We start from the raw sequence: 16,390 nt of genomic DNA, 5'->3' as shown, positions 1-16,390 counted from the left end.
AAATTGTAACAATTTTAATAATTTTAATAAAAATTGACTGACTTAGTTTACTTTTGATGATCGATACGTAGTGTTTATTTGACCTATTCATAACAGTTCCAAAATAAAACTTTTTAAGTATGTCATTTTTTAAGTAAGAACCGGTATCTATCATATATGTAGCAATTTAATCTTCATGTATTTGTTGACATCAAAAGCAACCTTCATATATTGGATAAACGCCGAACATACGGCAAAAATGTGGACCATTATTTAGTTAGCTAAAGAACTGTTTCAACACAGCGTCGTGCAAGTTTCGCAGATTCAATTACCGTTTCATTATTGTTAACAGGAACATGCGACCGAATAGTTAAACATTCCGCGCTTCATCAGAGACGGAATGACATCGGCGGCGCGTTCAGGCCTCCTTCACGAGTCGCGCGTGGTTTTCGTACTTGCACGCGCGTCAGAAACGAGTTTGCACGGTGAACAATAAACAGCCAAGTGCATCGACGGGGTTTCCCTCCATCGCTCGCCTTAATGAGGAACGACGTAAGGAACGTGAGGGTGGCGAAGATTCGGGGCGTTTCGTAGGAAACGAGGACTATTCCGAAACTTGAACACGATGAACGGAGACACTAGCACCGGAGGAAGGGACGAAGAGAAATCTGTGCCGTGTTTGCCGGTGTCTTTAGAACCAGGGCTCTACTTCGTTATCGCAGGCGCGCTATCGCGCTGAGTTTACCCGCGTTCTGCTTGATATCGTCCCCGGCCAAAGCCGAAACTAAAACCCTACAGGAGAAAGACGTTACAGAGAAGACGCTTAGACACTCACGAGAAGTTCTAACGCGCGTTATTACTGACATTTACTCTCCCTTCCTTGCTGGATACGATTAGCACGAACAAATTTTGGCAGCCGCGACTTTGAGAAAAATAAAACTAAGTTTTCCCACAATTGTACAATTATTTTTATTGCATATATAGTTGAATATGTCTAAAGAATGAAAGTTTATATTTAAGAATTACAGCCTTGACCATAAATATGAATCAGTAACCTCAATTTTTTTTACATAACATTTGTGCTACTTTGTAACATACTCATCTTGTGTTACAAATTAACACAAAAATTTGTGTCGACTGTTTAGAACACATGAAATATGTTAAATTTAAAACTGCGTTTCTTTTGTGAATTACAATGAAGATTAATAATAATTAACAATACGTAATTAAGAGTTGGATTTCTAACATGTTTTATATATATATTATTTACAATAAAAAGATTATAAATTCATTGAATTATCTCTATCTTTATTAAAAATATTTGTCTTATATCTGCTTGATTCATATCAAATTTTTTTCAAGTAAACTCGCACCCGTGAAGAAAATTGTGCAATATGTACTTGATACACGGTTAACAATTTATCTTTATCACTCGCGATAGGCAGAAGCGTTATCACACGTTTGCAGCGACTGCACGCCATTGTCTTATCGATGTAATGAGCGTCATTAGATAAAAGACGCTTGGTGAATCGAGGACGTATGTGCGTACTAATATTGCACGCGATGCACAGATGCGTGGACAATGCGGTTCGAATATGCGCGCGAGACCGGAATGTCAATCGGGATATTTAAAATGCGCGTTAAATACAATTCCAGAGAGGCATTGAAACGGAGTATAAATTATCGCTGACAAACACAATCGAGGTAAAGCCGCATTAATTCAACTTTCATCAGTTTCATCTCGTCAGCTCCGAAATATCGAGAGAGAAATTCGAGACGTGGAACACGTTAATCCCAAAGCGTGCTCGCGTTATCGCATCTATCAGTGACGTGTCGAAAAATATGACGGGAATATGACGGCAGATAAAGAACGCACGCTGTTCTGTACGCTTCTCCTTCATCAGGCGCAGATAATGTAAATTACGATGTATTAAATCAATAATTATGAACAACGAACTTTGCGTCTCCCTTCGCGCGAAAAGTTTGCGTGAAAAATTGGTGACAAAAATGAAGAATTATTTTAAGTAAAGGATTTTTAGTAATTAGTCAATTTCTTCAGTGTTGATTATAATGTCTCCATGAATTCTTATTTCCTTCTAAAGTTAATCAAAATTGCAGATAATAATGCAGACGATAACTTCAAGGAAAGTGGAAGTTGGTATAATTAAAAAAAAATTATACTGTTACTTTACTTCAAAAATGATAAAATAAAAAAGACGTGACTTTCAAATTATACTAATGAATTATTACGAATAAGTTAGGTAAACTTTTACCCTATCAATCATCAAAAGTAAACTAACTTAATTTTATAAAAAAATCTTACAAATCGTAAAAAAGAATGATTTTTTAAAAATCATCAAAATTATGTCACACACACAACTTAAAAAAAGGCTAGTTTTTTTAAGTATTGTGAAGCTAAAATGACAAAAATGGCATTTAATTAAAAATATATTATTTTGGCCGATATTACTTCGTTAGTCATTTTTCTGTCAAGTTAAAAAAAAAGTTTTTGCGTTTTCTGAGAAATTTAATAGTGATGACTCAAAATGATATAATTCTTTTATTATTGGCTGCAAAATCAAAGTAAATACATTTTTATCTTATTTGTCAAAGTAAATACATTTATCATTGCATAAAGAGTTCGTATCGTTAATAAAGTTCAATATTACGCAATTAACATTAGCCACGAACCAGTTTATTCGGATTTTTCCAGTTTTTCGTGAATCGATATTCAAAGAAATGAGGAGCACAAGAGAAGAGGATGCCGAACCCGAAGGAGGGAGTTTTTAAGTTCGTCGGATGTTGACGTAGACAAATGGATCGATCGTCGGATTGATAAATGAACGACGGACCCATTCGGCTATTCTATGCAAAAGGATCGCTCGTTAATACGTCCATCGTGTGTCGAAGTCTCGAGAAAATTCGTGTCAGGGATCATGTCCGAAACAGGTCAGACACGAACTGATCGACGTAGAATCCCATAGAAAACAGCAAAGAAAACAAACGTCTCTTCCATCACCGATGTGGTGCATGACTAAGAAGAAACATTCTCGCTCAAAATACTCATTTGAGATCATTTGTATCGCAATATATTTATTGCCTGAAAGTTATTAACTCGTTATCAGAAAAGATTTTTGTAATCTTAAACTTGCAAAAATAATTAGAAATAGAAAGAATGGAATAATAGAATTTTGTAATTCTAAACTCTAAATTATCAATTAAGTTTATAGAATAGTATAAATAAATTTCATTACACACACACACACACACACACACACACACAATCAATTATACATTACGGCTAATATTATGGAAAGAGCAAAGTATATATGTTGACAGAATTTAGCAAGCTTAAGATTTTACAGCTAAATAAATGTTTTCAAACATAAATGTCGAACGATAGATAAGATTTTTTATGACGCTACAATTCAATAGAATGGCGAATAATTAACATATGTATAGAATAAGACGTACGTTTAAATTAAAATTATCTCCTATCGTAACAAAACCAATATCGCAAAAGAACTGAAGTGCCCAAGATTATTACGATGTTAAATATTAAACATTAAAGTACTATGCACAAATCATAATTTATTTCTTTTAACATTAATAGATATTTACATTAATCGTAGTTAAATAAAACACTCGAAAACAATTAAATTACACTAAATTGCATTTTTACAATATATCCAAGAAAATATATCATTTCCTAAAATGTGTTTCCTAAATTTAAATATCAAAGAAAAATTTTTCGAGTTAGAATGCGTGAAGTGCCATAAAAGATTAATTTTTGTAATGTACTTTTATGTAGGATACAAGAACGCGTATGTCCGGCATTGTCGGAACACGCAGTAACATGAGGAATAAACAACAAACTTGGTGTTTTTTAATCTCGTCTCCTCGTATTTCTGGTTCGCGGCGTCATTCTTCCCTCGCATTTGCGTTCATTCACCGAGTTGAAGGACATCCTAAAACGAGAAAGCGTGGCGCTTTGCGCGGCAGGGTGAACGGGAAACAAAGCTGAAGTAAAGGAAGGAGGAACGAGCAACCATGGGGAGCCAACGAGAGAGGAGGAAAAACGAAGGAAAGAAGGGTGAAAGGGGCGAAGAATGGACTTCCGGTGAAAGCCTCTCGTCTCGAGCACCTGACCTGGACTAACTCGTCGTAAAGGGTCACGAACAGGAAATAATGGTCCGTGGGGAATGTGCAAAAGGCAAAGGCAAAGAATAAGAGGACTACGAGGAACAGGGTGGCGATGGCCAAGAGATGGAACGAGAGAGGAAGCGAGCGTGTGACGTGGGACAAGGAAGAAGCGAAGAAGAAGAAGGAGAAGCGGTGAAAGAAAAGAGATTCGTACTCACGGGTCATTGGTCTTGGGCAGGAGGGTGCCGAGCTCCTTGATCCTGTCGTTGATGTTGAAACGCCGCCGTCGTTCAACTGAAAACGGAAATTGTGCACATCAATCATGGCTCGTTCGCGACAAATGAGATAGATAAATAGATAGATCGTCTGTTAATTCATCTGCTAAATGGTGCGATCGGGGTCAGCGAGAACGAATGATTCGAGTTTTTGATTGGAAGGCATTCGTCTCGTGTTTATTAAAGAATTGGTCTGATTACCTTAATATATTAGACGAGAAATCTTATCTGATCTAAATGGAGGACAGTAATCGCCACAATCGGCAGTTATCAAGGTTGAAAATCAAATATTTATATGATGATAATACTGTAACCATTGTCGATAAGTCTGTGGAATAATAAAATTTTGTGTCACATAGTTAAAAAAATTGTATTAAATTTAATATATCTAATGTGTCCCAAATTATACATCTAAGAATTTCGCATTATTAATTATATAGAAAGTTAAATCCTATTGAAATGAGTTAATTTTCACATATAATGTAACTTATAATGTAATGAATAAAATATCCCAGTAGCAGATTAAAGTTTTTTGCATTTTTGTCATGAAAGATCGTTCTTTAGTAAATAAAATGCGCTGAATATAAATATGACCTCAAAGATTGTCTCTCATGTAAGGTTTCTAAGAGAGAAGGCATTGAAATCCCCCAAAAATGTATTTTTATCATTTTTATAAATTCATAACGCATAAACCATATGTATGTATATTCCACTGTTCCAGCAACTTTAGAAAGGTCTCTTCAAGTTTGGACTTTTATCTTTCTAAAAAAGTCGGAAACTGGAAGTGCAAAACGTGGAAGTCATATTCATTCAGATTTGCACTAAATTATTCCCATATGACAGCCATTTGAATTCACTATTTCGAATTTTTTAAATATGATTTCAGATTCGCAATCAGTTACCTAAAAAACATAGAATTGCAAGATTTTATAGGAATTCATGAGATGGAAAAAAAATATACACTTCAAAGGATTAATTGTTCACTTGCTTATAAATTCTGTTATTTTAATAAGTATTAAATATCGATTTATTAAATATCGATTTAAACTTTCAAATAACACAATCACATTATGTTAAATTAATACTAAAAATTTAATATAAAAACAAAATTTAACAAAAACCGATTTTAACAAAATGTTTTTTACTATGTAATAACCACTGAAAAAGGATCTTTCTTTTTTAAAACAATAGAAGTCAAAACGTGGTTAAACTTAAAACAATTGAAAAGGCATACACTACGAGCGCAAGATGTCAATAGCGAAATATTTATATTTTAATAGATTACCATAGAATAAAAACAATACAATAAAATATTTATGTATTGTGATATATGCCTTTTCAATCACATTTTTTCTTTTTTAGTTGTAATTCTGATAGAAAAAAGATGGCAAAGATATAGATTTTACCTGTATTCCCTTAGACACTAAGTTCTATAGATCTATACTACGGACTATTACTATATTCTACTCGAATTTACAACCACTTGACACGATTGGAAGCAAACGCGGTATCCTTCGATTGCTCGATCGTAATAAATTACATCGTTGTCGTCCTGAACGCGCGTGCGAATTGTCGAGGGTCAAATCGCCCCGTCTCTCGATATATCCGAGATATCGTCGTCTCGTATCGAAGTTATTCGGGAAAGCATATCGCGCTTTCCGGAGGATATAGCGTATCTCCCCTGCGGAAAGACTACGAACTGGATCGCCCTATCGCTGGCACGTGACCCCGTTCTCGATCGATTATTCCAGCCAGGTATCTCTCGAACGGAGGTGCGAGAGGTCAAGCCGCTTGGCTCGCTATCGGTGAACAGTGCCGATATCGCGATTGTAAGGGGGATAAGCTACCGGAAAAGTAAATTTGTCGAAGTGCATATTGAACAGAGACATCACTACCCATGAATGACATAAATGAAGCATTATGTCGAAATTAATCGATAAGAATGAAAGACACGGAACGGTCCATTAATTTTCTTCCGCTTTTTTATTCATCAAAAGTCAATAAATATTTTATTTCTTTTGGAATTAATCAACTCCGGATGCGACAAGAATCAGAAGCAAAAGTTAGCAGAAAACGAATAAAATATTTCGCTCTTTAGTAATAAATTACAAAACAAGATGATAAACTAATTTTCGGTTTGCTAATAATATACAAATCAAGAAAGTAAATTTTTAGAGCTCTTGTTACTCTTTTTATATTTTTCATTTATTTTACCCAGAACAAGATATTTTTGAAGGTACAAAAATGGATAAGAAATTATATTTATTATATTTAATAAATTATAATTAGGACTTCAAATTTAAAAATTCTGAATTTTGATCTTTGAGAAACAAAAAAAAATATTGAATTAAAAGACTCCTCTGAAATAAAATTTTTAAGCTACAAGAAAATATTCTTCCACTTTGTGGAAGTCAAATATAGTTCAGGAAAAATCGATTCTAAATAAGATCTACATTCTGAAGCACTTCAAAGTGCATCACAGATCTACGTCATGCTAAACTAAATTCTGCAAATTGCTGATTCATACAGAGACAAATATTTGTAAACGGCACGATAGAACAGGGCTATAAAGGACAAGATACCAAGATCGAGGAGATTCGTCGCACGCGCGCAAAGAGATGAAGGAGCAGCCTTGAAAACTTTGAGGAAATTGTAACTTCCTTTCTCGAATTCGATTCGCCTCGAGGGAGAGAAAGAGAAAAAGAAGCAGAGAGCGAGAAGCGGAGGAATGACGGGAGAGAAGAGTAGGCATCATTGAGGGACGCGAGGGAATTTCCTCTGATCCAGCTGATTAGATTACGATAGTTAATTCAGAGGAGCGTGAGGCAGACTGAAAAATCGATGTGGATGGGGACGGGACAAACGATGGCGATGAAGATCGAACCTACCCGATTCTGTCGGGAAGATGCGCGAACCTATGCTTTTCACTCGGAATCAAGAGACACGCCTTCCTAATCGACGACGACGAGTCTCATCAATCAGCCAACCCCGGTTTCCGGAAGGAATTATCCGCGAGATACGGGCAAAGATTAGAGAAAAGCCTCTCGTCAGCTTTGGCCTGGGTTTCCCTACGAAAGAGAATGCAAACTTGCCCTCCCCAGGAACAATACGAACACTACAAGCGGATAAATAACGAGCCGTTTGCTTTCTGTTCTACGATTATAAAAATCGGGATTTTCTTCATGTGCATTTTAGTTCAGACTTCTTCAGCGAATACGAACTTATACATTTAGAGGAAAAAAAAATTATTGAAAGAAATTTTAACTCACAAAACTCTAAATCGATGCTAAACTTTTGTTTTTTCTTTTATGCAATATAGAAAAATTTTATGATTTTTCATAATTTTTTCGTTTTATTAAAAATATGTGTAATACATCCATAATTTTACATATAAAACGCATCATCTATACATATGTCACTACTATGTTTTTTTCTCTGAATAAAATATTCCAAATCTCTTATATTACGTCATTTACTAGATTAAAGATCAATTTTTTCTTAGAAAAAATTTCGACATTTTTATTCGATTCGCAAAAAAAATTTTAAGTGTCAAATCCTTTGAACGTATAATGTATGCAATCTGAAGCGGTAATGAAATCGCTTGATCACGTTCTTTGAGTGGAACAGATTGGGAAAGCAGTAATTAATGATAGAGAAAAAGGAGAAAGATTAAACAAATTACTATAAAAAAGGAAAACACATTTGTAAATCGACTCGTGTTGCACGCACATCGATCGCGCAGAAAAAGACGAGGCTCTCATCGATAAGCACCTCTTTTGTCTCTCTATACGTATAGCGCACGTAGAATGCTGTGCAATCGACAATGCACCTCGCGGGGATGCACAATAGTAGTCGATAAGTGGGAGACAAAGAGAGGGCGAATTAGCGGCGCGACGGCGCGACTATTTTTACAGAATTTCTATTTTATTTCCGATGTCCTCGCGTGTGCTCTGCGGTCGTTATTTCTCCATTCTCTCTTACAAATTCGATCCCGATTCCACCGTTCCGCCCCGGCCAACTGGACTTTCATTACGTCCTCGATTGTTTTCGGAAAATTGGATGCTCCGGTCTCTTCCGATACGACCCCCAGTACCGCCCACGATTTCCGCTTGTTTCGTTTGCGAGCGCCGTGCCATTTTTTGCAATTTTAGCGACGCCTTAATCGCGAGAGACAACAGCCAGGTAGAGTACTGGAAAAACAGCAGATTACAACTAGAAAAAACTACATACAGTAGATTAAAGAATACCTATAATAACGTGCATCTTTTTCATTAAATCGAATTATTCATTAAAGAAATCAACTTTAATAAATCAACTTTAATTGTGTTAATTATTATTTTATTTTTATATATACGTAGTAATTTATTTTTGAGCAACAAATTTGCACAATTATGTAATTAAGTTGACACTCTCCTATTCTTGAAATCACAATTACAAATCAAACAAACTAGAATTACACCAAGATAAAAATCAATTAAATTTTTGTTTTCTCTATCTACTATTATTTTAACGATATACACACAGTAAAATAAAACAGAAAAAATATTTTGTATGTGTGTTAAAACCAGTTCTTATTAAAATTTTTGTATTGAATTTTTAATAATATCCGAGTGTTAATTTAACGTAATGTGTTTATATTATTTGAACTTTTTGAAATTAATATTCAATATTTCTTCTAGTGTTAAAATAATACAATTTATAAATAAGGGAACAATTAACATAAAAATAATATATTTTAAATTCTTATAAATATAATAAATATGATAAATGAAAAAAATGTGTTAATTTTATCAAAGAATACTTTCACAATTTGTTTGCCATTTGTCAATGTTATATTTTTTGTGTGAATTTTTTACGTAATTGTAAGTTTTTGTGTTACTCTCTAACATATTTATCTTGTATTAAATTATCACGAATTGGGTAGATCATTTGGGACACTAATATATTAAATTTAATACAAATTTTTCAACTATGCAATTAAAACGCAAAAATTAATTTTTTCATGGTAACATTTCATCATTAACATATCTAATAACACTTCTAAAAAAAAAGTACATGTCTGAATATTTCTCATCTACCTAGACCTAGATTTGCCACTCAAAACTTATCAAAATGGGGAAAAGAATAACAATACCCGTTTGCTCGTAAAAGGACAAATCTAGATATAGTAAAACATATCTATAATACGTATGCACTTTCACACTCGAAAAATTCGCGCATGCAACTAAGTTTTTATTGCCACCGCGCCGGAAAGCGAGGCGAGATAATTGAAGCTCACTGATTGCGCGGTCAAATTTACAGGATCGCCGCGAACACAATCGCGCGATTCGGCACGTAACGCGTATCGCATCGTAAAATAGTAGTCGACAGCGCAGCCGCCCGGTAAAAGTCCGGTACTGTTCGAATATTGTTTAATCATTTCTTACATCCGCCGCATAGGGAATAATCCAATTTCGTCACTTTAATGAGAATTTCAACAGCGATCCTACTGATTTCCGATGTTTAACATTTTTTCATGGAATTGATCATAATGTTTTTGCAGGATGAAGCATCTTAAAACTATATTTGAAATCGTATTTGAAATCAACCTATATCTAAATTTTTCAATACCTATAAGCGAAAAAAATATCCAATCAAAGCTTGGTATCTAATAATATTTTGTGTGAATTTTGTAATTTTCAGTTCAAGCAAACTGCGATTATTTATCAATTTTTCCTGAACTGCCTAAATTGAAGTTCCAGTAAGTAATATCACAAATTAAATTGACAAGCAATTTAATATTACTAATGATAACGAGCATCTTTAAAATTTATTAATGAATATATCACTGAATTTTTTAAACATTTAAGTTGTGTTCGTGCATTAAATTGAAAGTATGTTTTTGTAAATACTGTACAAGCATATCCATAAAATATTATCATGTGTCGCAAATCTTTTTTTCTTCTTTTTTTGATAACAAGAATATTGATAACAAGATAATTTTCATTATTTTTGATAACAAGATAAGTTTCAAACGTGTGCATCTGCGTCTCTTAAATAATTAGTTTAGCTTCTTTATCATTAGTAAACTAAGATTGCATAAAGTGTTAAAAGAAAATAAATAAATAAAGATATTATGATAAAAAATGACTAGATTCTATTATTCTTATGTTCTTATATTCTTAGATTCTTATATTCAGAGCATCACTTGGTATAAAAAAATTATTAAAAAATATTAAAAGTTGTTACTTTTTTCAAAAATTAAAACTAAATTTTAAAAAATGATTTCAGTATAACAGCATAAAAATATTTTCGTTAAATTCACGTCGACAATGCTTATATTCGGTCGTCGTCATTGTTTACGTTAACAAATAACAGTCAGACATAAGTTTAATTGACTACGTTTGTGATAATAATACACGACTATTGCAACGACACAACACGGGACATAACAATACTCTTTTTCATTGTCATTTAAATAGTCCACTTATGTCGCAGGCAACATGTATTGATATAAGTGTAGTAGATACCAGTAACAATAACGTCATGACATCGCCGATTGCTACTGTTGAGGTGTAAATTACACAGTAGCGCTTATCAATTATTTCTACACGGGCAAACAAGTAAGTGTTTGCAAAGTGTCGATCGAGTGACAATTCAAAGCGACACCTTGTATAAAGAAGCAAGATTAAAACATCAATCTTATTACAAAAGCTATATGCCGCAAGATAAATTTCGAACATGAAATTTTAAATATGATAATGCAACGAGCGTCAATAATCTCTCTTTAACGAAAAGTAAAGCAACATTTTTATTCTTATAATAGATCAGTAATAATAATTTTGAAACTTGAAAAATGAATATCAAAACTTATATATAATCAATTATTTGAATATTTCATAAATTTTATTACCTCTATGTAATTAATTAGAATCAATATTTAATAAGTGCTATATAATGCAATATAATCATGAAAGTGTTATCATAAATTAATATGTTATTAAATGTTAAAAAAATAATTACAGCTCAATTATAATTCCCAAATAAAAACTCTTTCAATTAAAAAATTGATATTTAAAAAATGCAATGCATAAATTTTTCGCAATCTAATCGAGGAGAGTGGTTTCTTGACTTACTCATATTGTGGTTATCCTTTTTCTGCCGATCTTTCGCGAGAGCATGAATCTCTGCCTCGGTGAGCAAAAGAGGTTCTGGTTTAATTTGAAGCTCCGGTATATTTGTGAGACTTCCGGCTTGGCCGTCTTTCAGTCCGTCACCCAAGGAACCAGCCTCAAACGACAGAATGTCGTCCAAGAGGTCCTCAGCCTGCAAATATAAAAAAAGCAAACTGTCATTTGGATAACATTAACTTGTACAGATAAAAAAATATATATGAATTTTATAGAAACCTCTAATAATTAAAAAATATATTAAATGAACAGTTGGAAAGTTTAATATATTTGTTAAATTTAATATATTTTACGTGTCTCAAATTTTTGTGAAGTGACGTGAAAAATTAAGATAGGTGACATATTAAACATTGTGTACATACATGTCATCTATATAAATCTTTGCGTTAATTTAACACAGGATGAATTATGTTAAAAAGTTATACAAATATTACGTAAAAACTTATAATTAATACAAAAAAATGTAAAATTGACATAATTTGGAAACAAATTGTGGCAGCATATTTCTTCGGTAAAATTAACATTTATAATATATTAAATTAAAATACATATATTTTAAACAATAAAAATCTTATTTCAGATTGTACATGTGAGAACATAGTCAATAAACTAAAAGCCTATACGATCGAAGCTGGATGTTTTTTTAATGTTTTTAAATAATTTCTGTGAATTTATATACTAAGGTAACTTATGATTAATTCTTAACAGAAGTTCAACTTATTCATTATCTCTTTCCAATTCTAAAATTGGAAAGAAATGAAGAACAAGCTGAACCTCCGTTAAGAATTAACTATAAATTGTGAAACTGGCCTTTAATACGTAGTTATTTGAACTGCGCATCGAAATGATTTTTCGAACTTATAAACATAATCAAATTGCTACAGTAAAATCATTTTAGCGCGCAGTTCAAATAACATATTTAGTACATAAATTCTAGAAATCTTCATAGAAATTATTTAAAAGCATTAAAGGTCCAATTTCGATCGATATAGGTTTCTAGTTTATCGATTTGTGTTTTCACATACCTACATTTTATTAATATTAGAATTTATATTTTAGAATACGCTATTTTTATGTTACCCTATATAAATTGTTATTTTAATACTAAAAAATGTTGAATATCAATTTAACACAAAATATTCAAATGACACAATAACATTATATTAAATTATCATTCGGATAAAAATTCAACAGAAACATTTTTAACACAAATATAATGTATTTTTCTATTGTGTAGCAAAAATCATAGCGTCTCACTACTGCAGTATAAAACCGATATAAAAAAAAGAAAGAGAGAGAAAAAGAAATACCAAGAAATATCAGAATCATATAAAAAAATTAAATTTACTATTGATAGAAGAAGCAGGGAACAATAATCCTCAAGAGACCGATATGATTTATTATCGTTCCGTAATCTATTGATCTCGACTATCGAGAAAATGAAAGAAACCTACATTATGCAACCTATGTGAAACCGCGCGCTTTTACTTGAGAGTATTCGGTGATAAAGCGAACTCGTCGCCACCGTCGTGCGCGACAACATTACCAGGGCTCACTCGGTGGTTAATGTAATTTTTCCTCGAGAATCTTACGATCGCGACGCAAATGATCGTTCTTCACGAAGGGAAAGGAAACGAGACGCTGACGAAGGAAGGAATTCAAAGGGAGTGATGGAACTTGGAACGGAAGGTGCGCACGTCGTTAATAATTCCCGGGAACGCGATCGACGTTGTTCGCTAAATCACCCTTTCATACCCTAAAGACTCGTTGTCTTCAGTGTGCAAAGCTCTCCGCACGATATATAAATCGTAATGTTATTCACGGGCTTCTCGTGAAAAATAATATGAAATGATTCGCGCGTCAACGTGTGATCGCTTCGGCGCATCGCGAAATCGAACTCTCTTGTTTCTTTTCTCTCTCTTCTTCGCCGGGCATTTATTCACCACTTTCATCCACGTTCGTTCCATTCCACACGCAGTAATATTCTGTCTCGAAAATGTCGATAAGCGATCGTTCGTCGTGAAACGTGATACGGATTTAAGTGCCGAATATCGTTTAGTTCACTCGGTCCGTAAAATAATATACGTCATGGTTTGTAGCGATAAATCTCGATCAGAAATCAGCGGAAACAGTGGATTTTTTTTATAGAATTATCTGTAAAATATATCTCTTGTAAATTAAAGATTGCGCAAAGTGTGCAGGTAATTTGCGCGATAAGAACGAAGCGCAAGACATGAGAAAAAATAAGATGCACTGAATGAATGCACGTTGCCTTCATTCACAAGAAGAATTAAAATTTAATTTCCTACGATCCATTGATAAGTCACATTTTTTTCTCTGGATAGTCGAATAAATCATAAACAATTTATCTTTTATCTTCTATTTTCTAAATTATCCTCTGAAAGATGTGAAAAAATATATTCAAACTTATATTTATACTTTCAGAATAAAAAGTGTCCCCATCACTTGAGGCTTTGTACAAAGAAATAAATGAACGATCAATTACAACAAGATATTACGTTCAGTTTCACTTCATATTATTCTAGCGGAAAGATAAAAATTCTTTAGAGAACATTGTCGTTAAAATCGTAATATCGTAAAAGAATTAAGCATACGGTGAATCGCTGCTCCGTAAGATGCGAGCCTTAAAGCGGACTCGCTTCGCCGATCTGCGCCGATGCATGTGCACCGCGGTCGCTGATGCAGCGTGTACGTGTGCGACGTTACGTAAACATTACGTAAACAATAATAGGCGAGCTCTGTGCTGGCCTGCGGAATAACGTTTCGACGCCGACTGTTGCCGCCAACCGATGAGAGATGAATCGAGTTACCTCTCGGTACGACGGACGCGCTTTGACGCGAGTGAACCGACAAAAGCCATACGCTATGGCTGCGAGCGAGAAACACGTTAATTGTACAATAGCCTGAATATACCGAGTATATAGGATATCGCGAAAGTCACGCATCTCTCTAAATACTAGAGTTCAAATTAAGACGATTGTTTCGAGTGGGCGATACACGTTAATTCGAAAAGAGTTAAAATCAAAGAAATATAGTTATTATTCAATATCTAAAGAAAGATTATGATTAGGAAGATTTTAATTTAAAACTTAATTTTTGAAATGTTGAGACATTTATTATTTAAAATGAAACGTAAAGAAAAGCGTTGAATTAAATTTAAGGTGTGTTAAAATATTTCGTATTTGTATTAAAATCGAGTCTTATTAAAATCTTTATGCAGCATTTTTAACTTATTCGAGTGTTAACTTAACATAACGTATTATTTGAATATTTTACGTTAAATTGATGTTACATTTTTTATTATAATGATATATAACATTTGTAATATGTTAAATTAATACGTTGTATTCATTTATATAAGAAATATGCTTTTATAAATTACAATGTTCATTGTGTTACATTTTTTACATATTTGTATTTCTTTCATCTTGTATTGAATTAACACAATAATTTGGCTGGATCGTTAAGGACACGTAAAACTTAACGCATCAATTTAACGCAAATTCCAATTGTACGGAGATTGCGATGGAAAGAAGAACCGAGTTTTTTTCATCGTTAAAAATATTTTTTGCCAATTTTGTATGCTAAGAAAATTGTGCTGTTAGAATTATAATAACGAGTCACCGTGTAGACTTCTAGAAACACGCACGCGAAAGAGACAATTCCGACACACACGACGACGGCGAGAATGAATGGTCGTAAGCGTGAAGAAGATGAGAAGTGGATAGATGGATGACAGAGACAGCATCGATCGCCGCTGTGGTCAATGAAACTGATGCACGTCGAAAGGGAAGCGTGATCGGTGAAGGGACTATAATGTATAGCGTATATGATACGCGATCAAAGTAAATTGCTCCTCAATACAAGCGCCAAGATGACGTAAATGTCCATCATAGTTTAATATTTTGCTCCGTAACGCATCTTTATTATGAAATCGAATGTAAATATATGCGTATAATATAAAAGAATACAAATTAACTGAATAATTAAATGAACAAAAAAATATAGCAAAAATAATGTTATCACATAATATAATAATATAACATAATATACGTTACATCAGATTACACTCATCAGATTTCATTTTCTGATCTCAGCAGAAAATAAAATATGATGCATTATAAAAAAATAATAAATAAGATTTAGAAATACGGAAATTTTTTTTTTATTTCTGGAATTATCCCAAATTATCCTTTGAAAGTTGAAATAAACTTATATTTACATTTTCAAAATAAAAAATATTCATACGTCAAACATATTTTTATTTGAAACTTTGTATTATAAAGCTTTTATCTTAAAGCTTTAAGAATTTTTTGTAGAGTAGTAAAAAAAAAATCTTATTTTGGTTTTCTCATGTATATAAAAATGTAATGTTATTGATTCGTTTATAAAAATGTTTATAAAAATGTAATGTTACTAACTCGTATAATCTTATTATGAATTAACCGTTTTTTAACATAATAAACGTATTCAAAAATTCAAAACAAAAAAATTAAAAATTAAAAACGCTGCGTACAAGCTGCAGTAACGGCTATCTGGCTAGCTGATATTAAACCGGCGATAAAGAGAGTCAGACCAGGCTGCAACGCTTTTTATTTCGGCTATGTCGATTTCATGAATTACATCGCGACGTGCGCATGCAATTCCCATAAACGCAATTGGCAGCGGTCTGTCGCTCGTTAAGCGCGAAAAAAATGTACTACACCTCGTTAAACGTCATCAGTCGTTAATGGACACCCGTTTCTATGGTCACGTTATGCAAGCCGTCCATATCGCTGTGTACATGCAGCGTAAACGAATCGT

At 33.1% G+C, this 16,390-nt stretch overlaps 1 protein-coding gene across 2 annotated transcripts in view; it reads right to left on the bottom strand.

Annotated features, from left to right (window-relative positions):
- Mitf (transcription factor Mitf) overlaps positions 1 to 16,390 on the bottom strand; it is a 113,290-nt gene that overhangs the window by 27,178 nt on the left and 69,722 nt on the right. For both annotated transcript variants that reach the window (XM_011057541.2, XM_011057540.2), the window contains exons 4-5: positions 11,513 to 11,702; positions 4,341 to 4,416 (exon numbers count right to left, since the gene is read on the bottom strand). In XM_011057541.2, coding sequence (XP_011055843.1) covers positions 4,341 to 4,416; positions 11,513 to 11,702 — 266 coding nt within the window. The remainder of the gene's footprint in view (positions 1 to 4,340; positions 4,417 to 11,512; positions 11,703 to 16,390) is intronic.

Source organism: Acromyrmex echinatior, chromosome 1 (assembly GCF_024713525.1).
Source record: "Acromyrmex echinatior isolate Ae372 chromosome 1, ASM2471352v2, whole genome shotgun sequence".
Taxonomy (NCBI): Eukaryota; Metazoa; Arthropoda; class Insecta; order Hymenoptera; family Formicidae; genus Acromyrmex; species Acromyrmex echinatior.
The sequence above is the reverse complement of the archived record's forward strand: the minus strand, read 5'-3'. Positions and strand labels throughout refer to the sequence as shown.